The sequence below is a fragment of the Myotis brandtii genome, unplaced genomic scaffold (genome assembly GCF_000412655.1).
Source record: "Myotis brandtii unplaced genomic scaffold, ASM41265v1 scaffold312, whole genome shotgun sequence".
Taxonomy (NCBI): Eukaryota; Metazoa; Chordata; class Mammalia; order Chiroptera; family Vespertilionidae; genus Myotis; species Myotis brandtii.
The window spans coordinates 1,212,676-1,228,651 of record NW_005361955.1 but is presented as its reverse complement, the minus strand read 5'-3'; the positions used below and the strand labels follow the sequence as shown (position 1 = coordinate 1,228,651).

Genomic DNA, 15,976 nt, shown 5'->3' with positions numbered 1-15,976 from the left:
AGCCGCCGCTCCCGCTGCCGCCGCTACCGCCGCGAGGTCTGAGCACTGGGCTGCAGCCATGGCCTACTGCCGGCAGGAAGGTAGGGAGGGTGAACTGCCGAGGAGACCGGCCTACGAGGCCCTGCCGGGGTCTGCTGCCTCCGCACGCTTGGGCACCCGGCGACCTCATTGCCGGTGCGGGCAACCCCAGGCTGTCCGGGGTACCCTCCTCGGGACCTTTGGAGCTGGCTGGGCGGCGGGGTTGCCACCCCCGTTTTGCAGATGAGAAAACCGAGACTGGGAGGAACGAGGCTGTTCCAAGGTCACACAGAGGCTCGAACCCGGACCTCAGAGGTGCCGGCTCGTGGGGGAGTTTATAAACTAGACCCGAGCGGGTAAGGGGAGTGCTGAGCACGTTTCCTCCGGCTCGCGATTGGGAATTCATTGTCACTCTTACTGTCGCTCTTACCACACACCACGTGTTACCATTTGCACGCGCCTTGTAACTGTCCTGAAAAGTCATGCGGGTTAGGTGTGATAGAGTGGTAGAATTACCGGCAACAAGAACATTTTAAAAATATATTTTTATTGATTTCAGAGAAAGGGAGAGGGAGAGAAAGAGAAAGAAACATCAATGATGAGAGAGAATCATTCATTGATCCGCTGCCTCCTGCACGCCCCTACCAGGGACCGAGCCCGCAACCCAGGCATGTGCCCTTGACCGGACCCTTCAGTTCACAGGCCGACACTCTATCCACTGAACCATAGGGCTAGGACAAGAACATTTTTTTTTTAATCCCAACTATATATCAGGCACTCTTCAAGGAGCTTTATAGGGTTTATCATTGATCTCGCAGCGACCTTTGTAAGTCAGGCTCAGTTAAGACCCAGAGAGACTTGGCTAAAGCCACGTGATGGGTAAGTCGTGGAGCTGAGGTTTAAGCCCTAACAGTCTGGTTCCAGAACTGCACCATCCAATCTGGTGCCCAGTGGATTCCAGGGAGCCCTCTTCTGGGAGGACACCCCCCACGCCCCATACACACACACACACACACACACACAGAGTTCAGAAGCCTCCAAGCCTGTTTCCAAACTTGTAAAATGAGAGGTTAAAAGAAGTTGGCCTTCATTCATTCAGCTGATATTCATGAAGAACCTTCTCGATCCCAGGTGATGGGGATGGTGGAGGAGCTACAGAAAGAGTTGGAACTCACCCAGAAATTCTTTGGTGGATAAATACTCTGGCTCCCTCAGTTTAATTCGGGGAATCTGGAGCCCAGAGAAGATGACCTACCCAAGGTCATAGGTCAAGTTAGGGCAACAGTTAGTCTAAAATGTTAAGCCTTTTCCCTCACCCCACCTTGCTTCTAGATTCCTCCTTTCCTGGGTCGTAAAGCCGTGATAATCATTGATGTTGCTAATGAGTACGATTTATGTTGACTAATGCTTAATTGTGCCATGGATAAAAGTCCTCTGCCCTTGCCACTCCATTAAACAGTGGGTCTCTTGTTCTTACTTTTCTTTCTCTGAATCTCTCATTTCATCATTTAACAAGTAATTTTGAGCCTTTGGGGTATGATGAGGCTGTGCAGATTAAAACCCCTCCTCGCCCTTGAATATTTCTACGAATCACAGGTTATCTGGGAATGAGAGGTAGGTTCCTTCTTCCACCAAAGCATTGATCCTTATTTTTCTGAGTTGAAAGATCTCTCTTAGTTTAGGGATGAGAATTGAAAGCACTCTTATCTAGTTTTTAATCTTATCCATACCCACTGTCCCTAAATCCCCAACTTTTTGGTTTTTTTTCTACCCACCAATTTTTTTATGCTTCTCCTGGGACTTAGAAAAATGATCACAAACTCCTTGCCCTGTAAGGGCTTAAAAGCTAAGAGAATTAGATGGGCTATATTCGCCATATTCCCAAGATCTAGCACATGGCCTGGTCTATAAATGGGTGCTCAAGTGTTAATCGAATAAACTCATACACATACCTGCACTCTGTTCTTATTGAATCGCTTGCCTGTGCAAATGTACTTCACCTCCCAGCCTCAGGTTAAAGGCCTTAGCTTGCATTCAAGGCATCCCACAGCATGGCTCAGCCTTGCTCCCTGGCCTTGGGCTGCCCACACTTGCCTGTTCCTTTCTTTAGTTTCCTCCTTTTCTAACACTGAGCCTGCCCTCTCCTGTTCAGTCAACATTTACTGAACCCCTGTGACATGCCATCTACTTCACATTAGTAGTGAGCACAGGTGACAAAATCTGCCTCCAGGCCTGGTGGACACTCCTGGGTTGCATATACTCAGAGACTCTGATGTAATGATCCAATGCATATCCATGCTCCCCTTCCGGGGAAAGGTGAGACCACCCACCCAATAGTGTTGTCTGAGTGCTTAACGGTGATAATCATTCTGTCTTCCTGCCCCTCTGCTGCATGTCCTAATCCAGAGTTCCGTTTCTCCACTTAACTCTTTCAACAAATATTGATTACCCACTATGTTCTGGGCACTGTTCCAGGCTCTGGGAGTACTGCAATGAATGGAAAAGACAAACCCTTGTGTCTAAGAAGCTGACATTTCACTGAGGGAGATGGGTGGTAAATAAATATATAACACAACACGGTAGGTGAGGAAAAGTGCTGTGGAGAAAAAGAAAGCAAGATGACGGAGATGCAGAATGGTCAGGGAAGGTGGCATCCTAGCAGGTGGTATGAAGACATGCGAGGGAGGTGCTACTGGAGGAGAGAACAGCCTGTGCAAAGGCCCCGAGGGATGTGTGTGCTCAGCATATTCAAGTGAATGCAAGAAGGTGCTGGAACGTGGGAGCAAGTAGTGGAAGATGAGGTCATGTGAGGGATGCAGATCTTTCTAGACATACTGGTACTTAAAGCTAGAACCAACCTCATTTGATGATGGAAGTGTGAGAGAAGACAGGCGTCAAGGGTGGCTGTACAGAGTAAAACTCCACAGAGTTAGTGAGTCTTGGTATCCAACTGCTCAGCCCCACTCTGCAGTCCTGCTTTCAGAATGACCCCTGGGGCCTTGGGTTCCCTCCCTTCCCAGGATCCTGGAGTGCGGATTGATTTTCTCTAGTTGACTGCCTCTCCTTGTGAGCCTTGGGTCTAGCGTCTCCATTCATTGCACCAGAGAGCACTCTCTGTCAGCTTGTCCATGTCTAAAACTATTGACATCTCTCGCCTCTGGTGGCCTCTTCCTGGCCATTTTATCCTTGTCATTTGAGCAGGACTTCAGTTGAGAGCAGAAACTTGTTTCACTTTCTTTGTTTACCATGGTAGGTAGGCTGAGCTGGTGAGGGGCCTGTTTTTCTGAGTCCCCCAAGGTCAGGAGGTGCCTGACTACCCCACTGGTTGGCATTCTTAGGACTGGTTCTAAGTTGGCATGCTTAGGATTGGCTCTTTCTTCCACAGTTAGGACTGTCAGGAGTAAGTAAGCATTGTCCTTGCATTCACTTTTAAACATTCCAGGAAGCGAAGGCCTGGGAATATGTATATTTCTTATTATAAATCACAGTACCACATCCATTCATCCAGTATAACCTCTCGAAGAGGGATGTCCAAGAAGATGCTTGCGAGGACTCAGCCTGTGGGAGGGACCTGAACATTCCCAGTGGGACTGTGCTAAGCCTGGGACTCCCACGCTGGCTGTGTATCACAGCTACCTGTGAAGCTAGGGAGCAATGTGAACATGCCAGAGAGTTTGATTTAATTTTCGTTGGGTGCGGCCTGGCCTCTGGACCTCCTTATTGGTCTGCGTCTAGCTGAGGTCTTGGTAAACAAAACTGTCAGAGCTGAGCTGAGAAATTTGCTGTCAGCTTATTCTGCTTAGCATTCAGCATTTTTTGCAGGTTGCTTTCCAGTGTTTTGAAAATGACAGGACCACCAGGGTCGTTAGTTACTTGAATGTGCCCTGGCTGCTTGGCCCAAATCCTTTCCCAGGCCACATGGGAAAAGCGGTCTTCCCTGGGATAAAATGTGAGGTGTGGAGGCAGAGGCCAGCTCTGGGCATGGAAACTTCAGGTCGGCTGAGGTCAGTCAGTCCCTGTGCATGCTGAGGGTCACCTGTTGGTACTGTTACCCCGTGCAGAAAGGATGTGAAGCACCCAGGCGCCTTCCCTCTGTCCCCTCACCTGTCCTTTTCACTGGAAGTGTCGCTCTGCTTCTTGCTGTCACCCCAAGCCTCTTTCTTAAATGTGGCAGCCCAAGCATGCCCCCACCCCCAAATAAAAGTATGAAATAGTAAGAGAAAATGCCAGCAGCTCTCAGAGAGCCACATTTCTGCAGGCCTGGCCTCTGCTCCCACAGTAGCTAATTCAGTCCAGGCCACTGACTAAGGCTTGTCCATGGGCACATTTGGATGCCTGGAGAAGTCTTAAATGCCAGGCACCTCCCATCCCCGTCGATGGGGGTCCCATTACCCCAGATCTCCTGGGTCACAGTGGGTAGTTAGGGCTATGGAATTTGTCTTTCCCTTCAGCAGCTGGGTACCAGTAGCTTAGAAAAAAAAACTTACTTATGCACTCAGCAAACATTCATTGACTTAATTCTAAGCTTCTTGGTCAGGAATTGGGTCAGTATTTATTGTACAGAACATTTATTCCTGCCCAAAGCGCACACAGCTCTCAGGATAGAGTCCAAGTGATGCTGAGTACTCAGTGTCAAGCTGTCATTATTATTCTTATGTTTGTGTGTTTGGGGGCAGTGTAGGTGTGTGGAAAGGATCTCCATAGTGTGGCCTTTGGAGTCCCAGAACTGGATTCAGATTCCAGCCCTGTGTGAGCAGATCACTTCCCACCTAAAAATGGGGCTCCTGCCCTAGCCTGTATGGCTCAGTGGATAGAGCATCAGCCTACAGACTGAAGGGTCCGGGTACGATTCTGGTCAAGGGCACATGCCCAGGTTGTGGGCTCGATCCCCAGTGGGGGGGCTTGCAGGAGGCAGCCGATCAATGATTCTCCCTCATCATTGATGTTTCTCTCTCTCCCTCTCCCTTCCTCTCTGAAATCAATAAAAATATATTGTTCTTTTTTAAAAAATGGGGCTCCTGCTGTCTCCTGTGAGGGTAATGACAAGATGGCAGGAGCTAGCTGACATGCAAGACCCAGAGGGGCCAGCCCTCCAGGGACTGCAGGGCCAACTGATGACCATGCAACATGTGTGGCTCTAGGACAAGGTGCTCCCCACTCACCATGGGATAGGAGAGATACCTGCTGTGTGGTTAGCTGATGGCCACAGGTTTTGGGAAAGTGAGGTCAAGTGCCAGCAGCTACAAGGTGTAGAGGAGGGAGTCCAGTAGGTGAGGTCCCTGCCTTGCTGGTTGATTTTGAGTCACCACTCCGGGCTTTGCTTTTTATGCTGTGTAAAATCCGGGCAATAAAACTTTATAGGTTCACTGAAAGGTTAGTTGAAGTGAGCCATGGAATACACCCATCCTGGTTCATTCAATGCTGGTTCCCTTTTCTGTGCTTCCCATGAGAAGAAACTCATATAAAATGCATTTGGCCCGGCCAGTATAGCTCAGTAGTTGAAAGAGGCTGCCGGTTAATTCCCGATTAGGGCACATGCCTGGGTTGTGGGCTCAATCCCCTGTGGGGGGGGTGTAGGGGGCAGCCGATCGATGATGTTTCTCTCTCATCAATGTTTCTATCTCTCTATCCCTCTCCCTTTCTCTAAAAATCAATAATTTTATTTATTTTTATTGTATTATTATTATTTTTTAATGCATTTGGCTCCTACCAGTTTGCTTTTCTGGAGGCTCAGGGCCCTCTGACAGCCAGGTCCATGGGGCTAGGCGCAGTGGTCAGCAAACTCATTAGTCAACAGAGCCAAATATCAACAGTACAACGATTGAAATTTCTTTTGAGAGCCAAATTTTTTAAACTTAAACTATATAGGTAGGTACATTGTTATTAACTTAATTAGGATACTCCTAAGGCTTAGGAAGAGCCTCACTCAAGGGGCCAAAGAGCTGCATGTGGCTCACGAGCCACAGTTTGCCGACCACGGGGCTAGGGGTTCTGGCCCTGACTAAGGTGTCTTCCTGATGCTGGTTTTTGGTCTTTGGAGGGCATCAGTCCTGGCTCTGCTGCCTAGCCTGTTATGTTTGGGTTCGGTGAATGTTCTAAAAAACAACAAGCTGCAGATTGTCACAGATGTGTATGTCAAATTAGATGCCTCAACCCAACAGTTTAATATAAGCAGGTGAGCCTCCTTCACTGTAAGTCTGGGTGTGATTGGCTGCCTCTTAGCTGGGCCCTGGGGTAGGCCCTTTAAAAATAGTTTCTCAGCCTGGCAGATGTGGCTCAGTGGTTGAGCATTGACCCATGAATCAGGAGGTCACGGTTCGATTCTGGGTCAGGGCACATGCCCAGGTGGCAGGTTCAGTCCTTAGTAGGGGGTGTACAGGAGCCAACCGATCAATAATGCTCTGTCATCATTGATGTTTTTCTCTCTCCCTCTCCCTTCCTCTGAAATCAATTAAAAATATTTTTTTTCAAAGCGTAGTTTCTCAGATCACTATAATCTTATGGGTCTTGGGACATGAGTGAGCCCTGTTGGTTTTCAAAGTTAGATGTTGGAGGGCTCATCTCTCAAGTGTGTGTCTTCAAAGCTGGGATGCTCAGTGTGGGGTTCCCTCCCTTCGCTCCTCAAGGAGAAACTCCGGGTTTTGAGTTCTCTCCCTGTTGTGGGTCACTGTGGTGGGGGCGGGATTTATGGCGAGATTGTGTCCAGGCCTCTCTGCCTCTGCTGCTCACTTAGATGTAGTTTTCTTCTCTTTGCCCAATGTGCAGTTGTCACAAGCCAGCCTAGGTTTTTTAGTGTGTGGTGTTTTTTTTTTTAGTATATTTTTATTGAAAAAAATATATATTTTTTTTATTATTGATTTCAGAGAGGAAGGGAGATGGAGAGAGAGATAGAAACATCAATGATTAGAGAGAATCATTGATCGGCTGCCTCTTGCATGCCCCCTACTGGGGATCGAGCCCGCAACCTGGCATGTACCCTTGACTAGAATCGAGCCTTCAGTCCACAGGCCTACGTTCTATCTACTGAGCTAAACAGGCTAGGCCAGCCTAGGTTTGTGTTTGTGTTTGTTTTTGTTTTCCAGCCTTGGTTTTTTAAAAAGGAAATTGTTCCACATGAACCTGTAGACTCAGTATGTCCATGGGGGAAGGAGAGTTCAGACTCTTTCTATATCATCATCTTGAACCCTCTTCTTTTTCTTTGGCTTTTTTTTCTGTCCCTCATGCTCCACCCCTTCACACCCCACCCCCCAGCACAGTAAGAGCAGCTTGTGTATCAGGTGGGGGGTGCCCAGCAGCAGGCACTCGCAGCATCCCTGGGCTAGTAAGCCGTCATCATTCCACAAGTATTATCTGAACACCGACTGCTCGAAGATCCCTGCAAGGTCTGGGAGGAGGGGGAGGCATGACAAATAGGAGGGGCTCACAGGTTGATGGGAAATAACATGGACAGGCAGCACCATGGAAGGACTGCTCCTTTCTTGACCTGAAGAAAAAAGACTTGTTGCATCACCAGAATGTCAGCCAATTTGGGGACTAAAAGCAGCTGCATTTGGTAGGATTGGGCATCTCATCTCCCACGTGGAGGATGCCTGTGGTGGGCAGGGTTTGCTATCACCATCCTCACCCAAGAACTTGGTGGAGTTTTCGTTCCAGCCACAGGTACTTGGTAAAAGCGGCTGCTAAACCGTGCATCGTGCAGAGTCAGTGACTCAGCCCAGGGAGGGCAGTTCAATGGTCACCTACCTTTGGGGTTTCACGTGGGACATTCCTCAAACTTGGTGTGCTTGCCTGTTTTGGACGTAGGGCTGATTTCACTGCTCTTGAGTGAAAGGTTTCTTCCTCTGCTCTCCAAACACTAGGGAAGGATCGAATTATATTTGTGACCAAAGAAGACCATGAAACTCCAAGCAATGCAGAGCTGGTGGCTGACGATCCCAATGATCCATACGAGGAGCATGGTGAGTGACGTGGGGCCTCCCAGGGACCCACGGAGATGTACTGAGGGAAAAGTTCATTGTTCAAAAAGGGTCTCCCATTGTGCCCTAGCCAAGGCAGGTGTGCATCTCAGCCATGGGCCATCTCTCAGGACAGTGGGTTCATCGCCCTCAGAATTGTAAGGGGCTGTTTTGGGCCCTTGTTCTGATGCACTTCCCTGGCCATTAGGCTAGAACCTAAGAGTTTCTCCTTACTGAAGTCTTCTGCCTCTTTTTCTTAGTTTTTGCATTGGCTTAAGCTGCTGGTTGGATGCTTCCCAGTGACTATGTTTCGGGAGAGGGTGTCAGTGGATTTTAGCAGTTCCTGGTAGGTTCAGGTGACAGGAATCCCCCTGTTCAAACAAGTTACCACGCTGAATTTTGCCACTTCTGCAGACTATCAGCAAGCAGGTACCTAATAGCCACACCCTTGTTCTGTGAGGTATTTTCTCCTTGTTGGTTCCCCAACAAGCACCTTGCCGGGAAAAGCTCATTGAAATAGAGGGACAGTGTTCTAGCAGCAGAATTCAGCTAACCCAGTGATGGCGAACCTTTTGAGCTCGGCGTGTCAGCATTTTGAAAAACCCTAACTTAACTCTGGTGCCATGTCACATATAGAAATTTTTTGATATTTGCAACCATAGTAAAACAAAGACTTATATTTTTGATATTTGTTTTATATATTTAAATGCCATTTAACAAAGAAAAATCAGCCGAAATCAGTGGATAGAGCGTCGGCCTGCAGACTGGAGGGTCCCAGGTTCGATTCCGGTCAGGGGCGTGTGCCTTGGATGCGGGCACGTCCCCAGTGGGAGATGTGCAGGAGGCGGCTGATCGATGTTTCTCTCTCATCGATGTTTCTAACTCTCTATCTCTCTCCCTTCCTCTCTGTGAAAAATCAATAAAATATATTTTAAAAAAAAAGAAAAAGAAAAAGAAAAATCAACCCAAAAAATGAGTTCGCGTGTCACCTCTGACACACGTGTCATAGGTTCGCCATCACTGAGCTAACCACTTATACACAACTCGGTTAATGGTCACTTGGGCATCACTCCAAAGACTTTGGACTGTTGGACTCACTAGGACTTACCCAGCCTGTGTAAGGCAGCTGTGTATGTGCAGTATTCATACATAGTCCAGGTTTCATAAACAGTACTCACTCCACCAATCTAAAGCCTTTTCTGACATCCCTGGTGATAACAAACAAGCCTGTAGTGTTGATTGGTGATACATATGATTGAAAGAGCTGGTAGGAGCTGCCTGGAGAGGATGGGCTCCTGGTTGGGATTTTTCAAATGCTAAGAATAAAGTGTATGTTCTTAGGTAGGACACTGTTTACTAACCTGTCTGCCCCTAGGGATTAGAGGAAAGCTCAGTAGGCATTATCTAGCATCTTAAGGGGACAGTGGGAAGTGCAAACATTATACAAAGTATTAGATTTCTGAGAATCACAGCTATAGGAGTAATCTTAAATCACACTCTAATAAAGAGAAGTAAATCACACACAAATTCTAGTCCTTTGCCTGTCTTTAGATCCATATTAGTTAAGTACATTTCTTTAATTGATTAAGTCTTTGTGGGGCCAGCAGGACAAATCAGGTTTGGTTTTGTCTGCCTCATAGTCTTTTTATAAAAACTGAATGTGTCTGTCTTTAGATTGTGCATTCCCCCTACTTTCTGCCATTCTTTATCACTACGCTTGTTTTTTTCTCCTACCTGCTTGTCATTTACAGTATACCTGCTTGGACCCTATAGGTATTTGCCTTTGCAAGCCCTTCTGGTGAATAATTGTGTGAGGAGGTATATAAAACAGAGAACTCTGGGACCCAGGCTCTGAGCTCTCAGTTGCAAAATTGCTCATCTTAAAACATGCTGCATCTGCACTTAATTTAACATGCTGAAGCTATCACTGATGTGTTTTTACATTGTTTCCCTGAAGTGCAAATTGGCTTCATAGTGTCCTCTGTGAAGCACTACTGTGTTCTAGCTCACCTTCCTCTGATAAACAGTGGTACAAGGACTCCTGCAGACCTAATTATTACTTCTTTTTTTAAGGAATAGTGATAGTCCTTTTTTAAATTAACTAGAGAGAAAGAGAGGAAAGGAGAGAGCGAGAAAGAAACATCAATTTGTTGTTCCACTTATCTATGCATTCCTTGGTTGCTTGTATGTGCCCTGACCAGGGATCAAACCCACAACCATGGCATATCGGGACAACACTCTAACCAACTGAGCTACCCAGCCAAGGCCTGAACTATTACTTTTTTTAAAAATATATTTTTATTGATTTCAGAGGGGGAGAGAGAGAGAAACACCAATGATGAGAGAAAATCATCGATCGGTTGTCTCCTGCACCGGGATCGAGCCTGCAACCCAAGCATGTGCCCTGACCGGGAGTCGAACCCTGACCTTCTGGTTCATAGGTTGATGCTCAACCACTGGGCCACACCAGCAGGGCTGAACTATTACTTTTTTAAAAAAAAACACACATATTTTATTGATTTTTTACAGAGAGGGAGAGGGATAGAGAGTCAGAAACATTGATGAGAGAGAAACACCAATTCAGCTGCCTCCTGCACACTCCCCACTGGGGATGTACCCGCAACCAAGGCACATGCCCTTGACCAGAATCAAACCCGGGACCCTTCAGTCCGCAGGCCGACGCTCCATCCACTGAGCCTAATCAGTTAGGGCTGAACTATTACTTTTTTTTTTTAATATATTTTATTGATTTTTTTACAGAGAGGAAGGGAGAGGGATAGAGAGCCAGAAACATTGATGAGAGCGAAACATCGTTCAGCTGCCTCCTGCACGCCCCCCACTGGGGATGTGCCCGCAACCAAGGTACATGCCCTTGACCGGAATCGAACCCGGGACCCTTGAGTCCGCAGGCCTACACTCTATCCACTGAGCCAAACCGGTTCTGGCTGAACTATTACTTTTAATGTTAGCATTATGATATATTTCTTTTTGCAAACGGTTTGTGCAGGTGTGTTAGCATTGTTGAGCATCCAGGGGGCAGCATTTGTATAGGCTTCCAGCGCTGACAAGGCCTGCGAAATTGGGAGCGGTAGTGAGATGTGGAGCAAAGAGCATGGGCTCTGGGAATCCTAAGGGCCCTCGCTGTAGTCCTGACTTAGACCCCACTGAACCCCAGAAACCTCATGTGTAAACTAGAATTAGAAACACCCACTGCAGCAGGTTGACAGAAGGATTATGCGATTTACCACATATAACTTAATGCACAAAAATGTGCATCGCAGCTGTCGTTGGTGCCAGTGGTGAACTGCCTGCCAGTCTCATTACCATCCCTACTGTTAGCCTGTTTACTAGTGAGGAGCCGCAACAGCAGATTTGTTGATCACTGAAGTTCCTAAGGTAGAATTAAGAGACAGGCTTCAGCCTGGGCCTAGGACTTCAGACACTAGCTCAGAGCGCCAGACCTGGGTATTTCCCTGGAGTGAAAAATCATGTGTGATTTCACTGGGCACTTAAGAGTCTTTTTGTTTTGTCTTGTTTTAATATCTTTATTGATTTCAGAGAAGGGGAGACACATAGATATATCAATAATGAAAGTGAATCATCCATCAGCTGCCTCCTGCACACCTCCTACTGGGGATTGAGCCCACAACCCAGGCATGTGCCCTGACCGGGAATCAAACCGTGACCTCCTGGTTCATAGGTCGACACTCAACCACTGAGCCACACCAGCTGAGCAAGAGTCTTTCTTAAAGAGTGCTTACAGTCTCTGTAGTCAACTTATGTAAGAGAATTCTGTATGAATCATATTTCTGTCCATGTCTGTCACAAAGCTGAAGTTAAGCCATCATCTTGAAAGCATTTTGGAAAACTGGGAAAAAACTATTTAGATGTGGACAAAGTTCAAAAATAAGAAAAAATGTAAAGTTAAAAAGTTAAGGGAAATGAAAATCCATCTGAAACTTCAAACTCTCCCCAACACATATACAGTGCAACAATTTGGTTAATGTAGTTAGTCTCCCTCTAAGTTTCTCATTTTTGTAAGAATGGAACCACACCACTTTGGTATGCCACTAGTCTTTTTCTTGTAAAACATGTCTTGGACATCTTCCCAGTCAGCACAGAAGGATCAAACTTCTGGTTTTTACCAGTCCTCACACTGTGTGTGACTTCTAAGAGCAGCCACAGAGCCAGAGGGCTTGAGGAGCAGCACCCATGGGCGGAGAGCAGAGATGGGAAGGAGGAGGTCAGTGCCTCAGCTTGTTAAAGTGTTTGGGCTTTCCAACGGTTCTCATTAACCATCCAAGTGATGGCTTCTCCTTTGGACTAAATGGATTCCAGCAGGTAGCTCTTCGAGCACAGCCACAGTATGGGGCGTGGCTTAGAATATAATTAGTGTTGCACGTGGAGAAAGTAGCCGATGGTGGCTTTTCTCCAGCTGAGCCAGGATTGCTGGATGTGCTCCAGGCATTTGAACCCAATATAAGAGGTAGGTCCACAGGCAAGTGCCTGCCAGGCAACAGTTCATGCTGTTCACCTCTTAAGTGGCCTGGGAGGACAGGACTTGGTTTGGCTTGTTCTGAAACCTTCAAGAGCATCTCTCACATTTTCCTTACCCACCTTCCTGTTCCAGGATTGATCCTGCCCAATGGAGACATTAACTGGAACTGCCCGTGCCTGGGGGGAATGGCTAGTGGCCCCTGTGGGGAACAATTCAAGTCAGCCTTTTCCTGCTTCCACTATAGCACGGAGGATCTCAAGGGATCAGACTGTGTAGACCAGTTCCGGGCCATGCAGGAATGCATGCAGAAGTACCCAGACCTCTATCCCCAAGATGAGGAGGAGGAGGAGGAGGAAGAGAAGAAGCCAGCAGAACGTTTAGAAAAGGCAGCTCCCGCTGAGGCCACTGCAACCAAAGAAGAGAAGGGGTCAAGCTAATGAAGGCCATGCTGCAGCACTGGCTCCAGGCCTTCCACTCAGAGTGATATGAACCTTTTGCAAATGCCTTTCGGTCACTCTCCAAGAAAGTCTTTCCCTCTATTGTTCTGTGCACTGTAATGTACAAAATAACTTATTTTGATGATCAGGGGGTTTGGCCCCTTGACATATACACTGAAAAACATGGGGTTATATGTTTGTATCTCACATAACTCCTCTACCAGTGACTGTGGCTACTGTTTTCGAATTCTCCTCTGAGATTACCTCTAAGTTTGCCACTTTGAAATAATGTGCTGAATACTCTCAGCAACTGAAAATCATTATCTAGGAGTGTCTCTTGTGAGTGAGCTGATTTATTCTGATTCATTATCTCCCTTTTAGTAGATTTTATACCCGTTTGGGAAATGAAATAGAAACAAAAACATCTTCCATTAAAAATGCTGGAATGGGGCCATTCCTAATTCAAGAGGCCAGATAATCAGATACTTATTTCTCAGAAACCATCTTGACCTTGAGTGTATGAGGTACTAGGCTTCATTTCTGATACATTTTGGTTTCCATTTTTATATTGAGCCCCAGGTTTTCTTTCTAGAGAGTGGAGCTTTGGACCCTCCGACTCACAGACACTTTCTAAAAAGAAGAAGCTGGTTTTGCTGTTCTTGTTATTCCAGAAGCCCTGGTTGGGGCCTGTGTTCACGCTGGCTCTGGCTCAGCCTGTTCAGATGCAATATTCCTGAGAGGTGGGGACCTACTTGTTACCAAAGTAGCGACCAAGAAGGAAACACGAATTAAAAGGAGAGCACGGTTTTACCAGATTTTGAATGTGTCCTTTCTTTTTACTGATTAAAAATGTTTTTGATGTAGGGAAATATAAATTATGAAAAGTTCAATTAAAACTGCTCTTTGACCCAATTTTCTATGTTGAGTTCATATCAAGCAGTTTTTGTCTCTGAACAGATGCCTTCCTAATCCATGAGGTGGGGCAGGCTCTTCCCATTTGAAGATAAGGAACTAAAGCCCTCGTAGGCTCAGTAACTTGCCCAAGGTGTAACTGCCAGGCAGTTTTCAGGCTGTGATGCAGTAATGCCTCATTTGTCCCAGGTGTATTGGTTCTCTATTGCTGTGTTAAAAAATTACCTTAAAACATAGCAGCTTGAAACAAACATTTCTTATCTCACAGTTTCTGTTGGTCGGGATGATGGATGATGGGTTTGGCTTCACTGGCTCCTCTGGCTCAGCCTCTCACCCTGAGATCAAGGTGTTGGCCAGGGTTGCAGTCATCTCAGGGCTTGACAGGCTTTCAAAACAACTCGGCTGGTTTGGGGCAGGAATTCAGTTCCTTGTGGCTTGTTGGATTGAGGCCTCAGTTCCTCACTGGCTATTGGTCAGAGTCCTCCCTCAGTTCCTTGGCCCGTGGGCCTCCTTAAGTCAGCTCAGCATGGCAGGTGGCTTCCATCAGAGAGCAAGATGGAAGCCAGAGCCTTTCGTAAATTAATCTCGAATGACATCCCCTCCCTTTACCATAGTCTGTTAGAAGCGAATTACAGCCCACACTCAAGAGAAGGGACACAGGGCATGAGAACCAGGAGGCTGCCTACACACCAGAAAACAAGGTAACAGCACATTAAAGCTGGAAGCACAGTTAGATGTGAGGAATTGTGGGTCTGAGGTGTTAGGGAGGTAGAGAACTGTGCTGTCTATAGTCGGAACTTGTTAAAAATCAAGAACATGGAGCTATGACAGCCCTGTGAAGGGCCCTTGTGACTTAACCTCATAAAGGGCCTTGCACATATGTTGATCACCACCCAGATGTTACTGATTTGGGGACATGTCATGGATCCCATTCATTCGATGCATTCAGGAAACCTCCAGTTCCAAGTCCTAGGGACACGGGAAAATGAGTCACATGGTGCCTGCCTTCCTGCATGAAGTCAGCATTTACCAGAAAGAAGGAATGGATGTGTAGCGTGTGATGGCACTGGATTCTCAGGGTAGATTGTTTTCTGCTAGCAATGGTCATTTACAACAGACTCTCAAGCTGACTTTGCCTAGTCCACTTGGTTAGACAAAAGATTCCATTTTCCCCATTTTTCAGTAGAAAAACAACTTGCCGATAAGAGGTGCCCTCTGCATAAGCAATGGAGAGTAGATGGAGATTATGCTTTAGTATCAGGGGTTTGAATAATTCTTTTTTTTTTTTACTTGAAAATATTTTTAATTGCAAATGACTTACATTATTGTATTAGTTTCAAGTGTTGGACATAGTGATTAGACATTTATATAACTTAGAATGATCACCCCAATAAGTCTCGTACCAATCTGACACCATAGTTATTACAAGGTTATTCCCAAGTTGTTATAGGAAAAACAAGGGACAGAGGAACATGTGAAATGACACAATGGGATGCAATCAACAAATTCCAAAACAAAACTAAAGAACAAAGGATGTGATTTTCTTCACAAATAAATTGCAAGGAAAGACTTTTCTTCAAGACGGCAGAGTAGGTAACTCTAGTTATAATATTCCCTCTGCCTGTGACTGTGTTCATTTATTTTGTTTTTTTAGATTCCACACATAAGTGAAATTATATGGTACTTGTCTTTCTCTTGATTGACTTATGTCACTTAGCCTAATACCTTCTAAGTCCATCATGTTATCACAAATGGCAAGATTTCATTATTTTTTATAGCTGAGTAATACTCCATTGTATACATGTACCATTTTTTTTGTTAATCCTCACCTGAGGATATTTTTTCCATTGCTTTTTTCAAAAATATATTTTTATTGATTTCAGAGAGGGAGAGATAGAAACGTTAATGATGAGAGAGAATCATTGATTGGCTGCCTCCTGCACGCCCCACACTGGGGATCGAGCTTGCAACCTGGGCATATGGCCTGACCGGGAATTGAACCATGATTTCCTGGTCCATAGGTTGACACTCAACCACTGAGCCACACCAGTCGGCCTCTGTTGATTTTTAGACAGAATGGCAGGAAGAAAGAAACATCAATTGCTTGCCTCCTGCACACTCCCCAACTAGGGCCAGAGATCGAGCCTGCAAGCAAG

At 46.2% G+C, this 15,976-nt stretch overlaps 1 protein-coding gene across 1 annotated transcript; it reads left to right on the top strand.

Annotated features, from left to right (window-relative positions):
- Positions 1-6: 6 nt before the first annotated feature.
- CHCHD4 (coiled-coil-helix-coiled-coil-helix domain containing 4) lies at positions 7-13,723 on the top strand. Its single transcript, XM_005870011.2, has 3 exons — positions 7-80; positions 7,878-7,976; positions 12,604-13,723. Exons 1-3 carry the CDS (start codon positions 59-61, stop codon positions 12,906-12,908), a joined length of 426 nt encoding a protein of 141 aa, XP_005870073.1. The 5' UTR covers positions 7-58; the 3' UTR covers positions 12,909-13,723.
- Positions 13,724-15,976: the final 2,253 nt, after the last annotated feature.

Coding starts and splice junctions, on each gene's coding strand:
- CHCHD4 (XM_005870011.2), top strand. CDS start 59: ATGGCCTACTGCCGGCAGGAAG. Junction 81..7,877: donor GGCCTACTGCCGGCAGGAAG/GTAGGGAGGGTG, acceptor TCCAAACACTAG/GGAAGGATCGAATTATATTT. Junction 7,977..12,603: donor TGATCCATACGAGGAGCATG/GTGAGTGACGTG, acceptor TTCCTGTTCCAG/GATTGATCCTGCCCAATGGA.